Genomic DNA, 3,418 nt, shown 5'->3' with positions numbered 1-3,418 from the left:
GCATGCACGTGCATAACTGCCTCAGGGCGGCCACCCTCGCGTGCTGCGTCCGACCGGAAGACCTTTGTTTACCTCCCCGCATGGCTACAACGTTATCAGTCAGCGGATCAGTCCTTTGATCAGTCGTGGTGGTAGGGAGACCACCCCTTTCGGGACAGCAAGTAGTAGTAGAAAACTTTATTGACAAGCAAAACAAAATGCTCGAGGAGAAATGTACAATGGGTGGTGTTTTCATTTCAAGACTCCACTGGCCTTGGCTGCCGCTCTAGCCTGCGCAACGAGTGAGCGCTGCTGATCAAGCTCCGAGCTGAGCAGAGAGGTCTCCCATTGCTCCTTCGTTCTATGTGTTGTGATGTCCGGGGGTTTCGGGCCTTTACATCCCCATGTAATGTGGTATGCATCGGGCCGGTCTTCGCACCACGGGCATTCTCCTTTATAGCGCTCGGGGAAAATGATGTTGTATTTGTGAAGATTGGGGAATGTATCGGTCTGGAGTTGCCTCCAGTCCCGAGATTCTTGAGCGTTAAGCTTTTTATGCGGAGGGGGAAAGTGCTGTCGTTGTGATCTTAGAAAGTGGAGTCGCGTGTTGTAGGTGACGGGAAGTTCGGTAAGAGAGCTTGGGTCGGGGTTGGAGCCCGCTCGGTTGGTATGTCCTCGAGCTAGTGCGTCCGCGACCTCGTTGCCCTCTAATCCCGCGTGACCAGGCACCCATGTTATCTGATGCTTGAGGGAGGAATTAGCGCTCATAGAGTTGGTTACTATGCCCAACAGCTTTTTAGGTATTCTGCCTGCAAGTAGGAGCCGACAGGCTGCTTGGGAGTCTGTCATGACGTGCACGCCCTGGTTACGGGCGTCGCCGTACTGGATCGCCAGTAGGATTGCTGCCACTTCTGCTTCCATGATCGTCGTGTGTTTCAAAGAGGCGCTGACAACCTCGTTGTGGGAGGAGTTCACAGCAACTGCCGTCGCCCGCATGGCCTCGCTGTGTGTTGCTGCGTCGACGTACACCGTGTGGGGGCTGCGTGCCGCCGTCCGCTTCAGGTAGTCGATTCTGGCTGAGCGTCTGCCCAAGCCGGCTTCGCTCGACATGTTTTTGGGAATCGGGGCGACGTGCACCCGCGAGCGATATGTTGTTGGGAGGTTGGTCGTGCTCTGTATTATCTGGACGTCTGCCGGGTAGCCCACCCGCTCCAGAGTCTGCCTACCGGTGTCCGTGCGAAGGAGGCGTGCACGTTGCGAGAGGAGAACAGCCTCCTGGATCTCCTCGAACGAGTTGCATAGGCCGAGGGCCTCTAGCTTGGCGTTTGAAGTGTAGATAGGAAGGCCCAGCGCATGTTTGTATGCAGTACGCAACATGGAATTGACTTTGGTGAGTTCTTGTCGAGTTAATTGCAGGTACGGTAGGCCGTAGGAAATGCGGCTCACCACAAGTGCTTGGACGAGGCGCAGCGTGTCCTTCTCCCGCATGCCTGTCCGGTTGCGTGCCACCCTCCTGATCATTTTGGCGACTTGCTGTGTTGTGGTGGTTAACAGCTTGATAGCGTGGGTGGATTTCCTATTACTCTGGAGCCATAAGCCGAGGATGCGGATCTGACGGGTCTCCTGGACGGGGACGCCGTGTAGGAGGACCTGAATGTCTCCTGGATACTTGTAGTTACGTCCTTCTATGCGGATGATCTCTGACTTTTCCGGCGCACAGCATAGTCCGCACTGGGCGGCTGCGTTCTCGACACAGGTGGCAGCTTTCTGCAGAGTTTCTTCTTTGGCCGCCAGAGAGCCTTTGGTAGTCCAGATTGTTATGTCATCGGCGTACAGTGTAAATCCGATGTTCGATACGGTTTGAAGGCTGCGAGCCACTCCAACCATGGCGATATTGAAAAGGAGAGGGGAGATGATCGAACCCTGAAGCGTGCCTTTGTGCGGCATGTCCTGGGGTTCCGAGCGTGTGCCTCCTATGCCGATCGTAGCTGTTCTGTTGGATAGGAAATTTTGGACGTAGTGAAAGACACGTTCCCCACAATTTAGGTTGTTCAGTTCTGTGAGGATGGCATCGTGAGACACGTTGTCGAAGGCACCTTTGAGATCAAGGGCCATCACAAGGTGCTCCCCTCCGCTGGGAACGTGCGCCAGTACCTCCTCCTTGATTAGAAGGAAAGCGTCTTGAGTAGATAGCCCGGATCGGAAGCCTATCATGGAAGGAGGGAAGAGGTTGCTGTCTTCGATATAGTTCTGCAGACGAGTTTGGATCACCCTCTCGTATAGCTTGCCCAGACACGACGTGAGCGAGATGGGGCGGAGCGCCTCAAGTGTGGCCAGTTTTCCCGGCTTTGGAATGACGATGATTTCGGAGTGTTTCCACTCTTGAGGGATGAAATTCTTTTCCCAGAGCTCTTCGTTAATGTATTGAGTTAGGTCCTGAATTTGGTCCTTGCTGAGGTTGCGTATTATGGCGTTGGTGATTTTGTCCGCACCTGCCGCCGTATTACGAACGCAGGATCGCGCCGCAGCGTATACTTCTGCCGTAGTTATGGGGGCGTCCAAAGCTCGATTTTGGGTGCCCTGGTAGCTAGTCGTGTTAGGTGTTGTAGTCCCAGTGCCTATGTATCTGTCGCGTAGCGCTGCGAGAAGAGCTGCGTCGTCGCCCAGGAACAGGTGGGAAATCCGCTTGAGTGTACGGGTCGCCTCGCACTTAGACTTGCTTGGGTCCATCAAGTTTCTGAGAATTTCCCATGTCCGAGACGAGCCCAAAGAGCCTCGCAGTGACTCGCAGAAATGTTGCCAGTTCTGATGCGCGAGTTGCGTGGCATACGTTTGTGCCTCTTCCGTGAGCTCGACTATACGGGTTCGAAGTTGTCGGTTCAACTTTTGGGTCTTCCAACGGCGAACGAGTTTCGCGCGCTGATCCCATAACTTGAGTAGATGCTTGTCTATCTCAGGTGTCTCGTTTGTGCGCTGTACGACTTCGGTGGCGGTGTTGTGAGCCTGGCGGAGCGCCGTGCTCCAATCCTGAATAGACTCGATATGTCCCGTGGGGAATTCCGAGTTGCGAAATTTTGGCCAGTCCGTTATTCTGGCTGGTCCAATGCTCCTCCGGATTTTGGACGAAGTGATGGAGGTGTTAGGATACAGTGGTCGCTTCCCAATGTTTCCGTTAGGTTGGTCCACTTCGAATGGCTTACGTTCTTGACCAGGGTTAGGTCAGGACAGGAGTCTCTAGACACACTGTTTCCCTCTCGTGTCGGAAAGGCAGGATTAGTTAGGAGTTGCAGTCCTATCGTGTGTATCGCTTTCACTATAGACTGACCTCTTGCAGTGTTATCGCGATACCCCCACTCTCTGTGGGGCGCGTTGAAATCTCCCACGATCACGAACTGATTACGCTGCGCTTTGTGAGAGACAGCCAATAGTAGATCTGTGA

General features: G+C 54.1%; 1 protein-coding gene across 1 annotated transcript; it reads right to left on the bottom strand.

Moving 5' to 3' along the window:
- Positions 1-231: 231 nt before the first annotated feature.
- Positions 232-2,709, bottom strand: LOC149361176 (uncharacterized). Its single transcript, XM_089568015.1, has one exon. It carries the CDS (start codon positions 2,707-2,709, stop codon positions 232-234), a length of 2,478 nt encoding a protein of 825 aa, XP_089424141.1.
- Positions 2,710-3,418: the final 709 nt, after the last annotated feature.

This window comes from Amblyomma mixtum, chromosome 2, assembly GCF_055824585.1.
Source record: "Amblyomma mixtum isolate Tamu chromosome 2, ASM5582458v1, whole genome shotgun sequence".
Classification (NCBI taxonomy): Eukaryota; Metazoa; Arthropoda; class Arachnida; order Ixodida; family Ixodidae; genus Amblyomma; species Amblyomma mixtum.
The sequence above is the reverse complement of the archived record's forward strand: the minus strand, read 5'-3'. Positions and strand labels throughout refer to the sequence as shown.

Bases quoted from the DNA above. Each gene is read 5' to 3' on its own strand.
- LOC149361176 (XM_089568015.1), bottom strand. From the start codon at position 2,709: ATGGACCCAAGCAAGTCTAAGTGCGAGGCGACCCGTACACTCAAGCGG.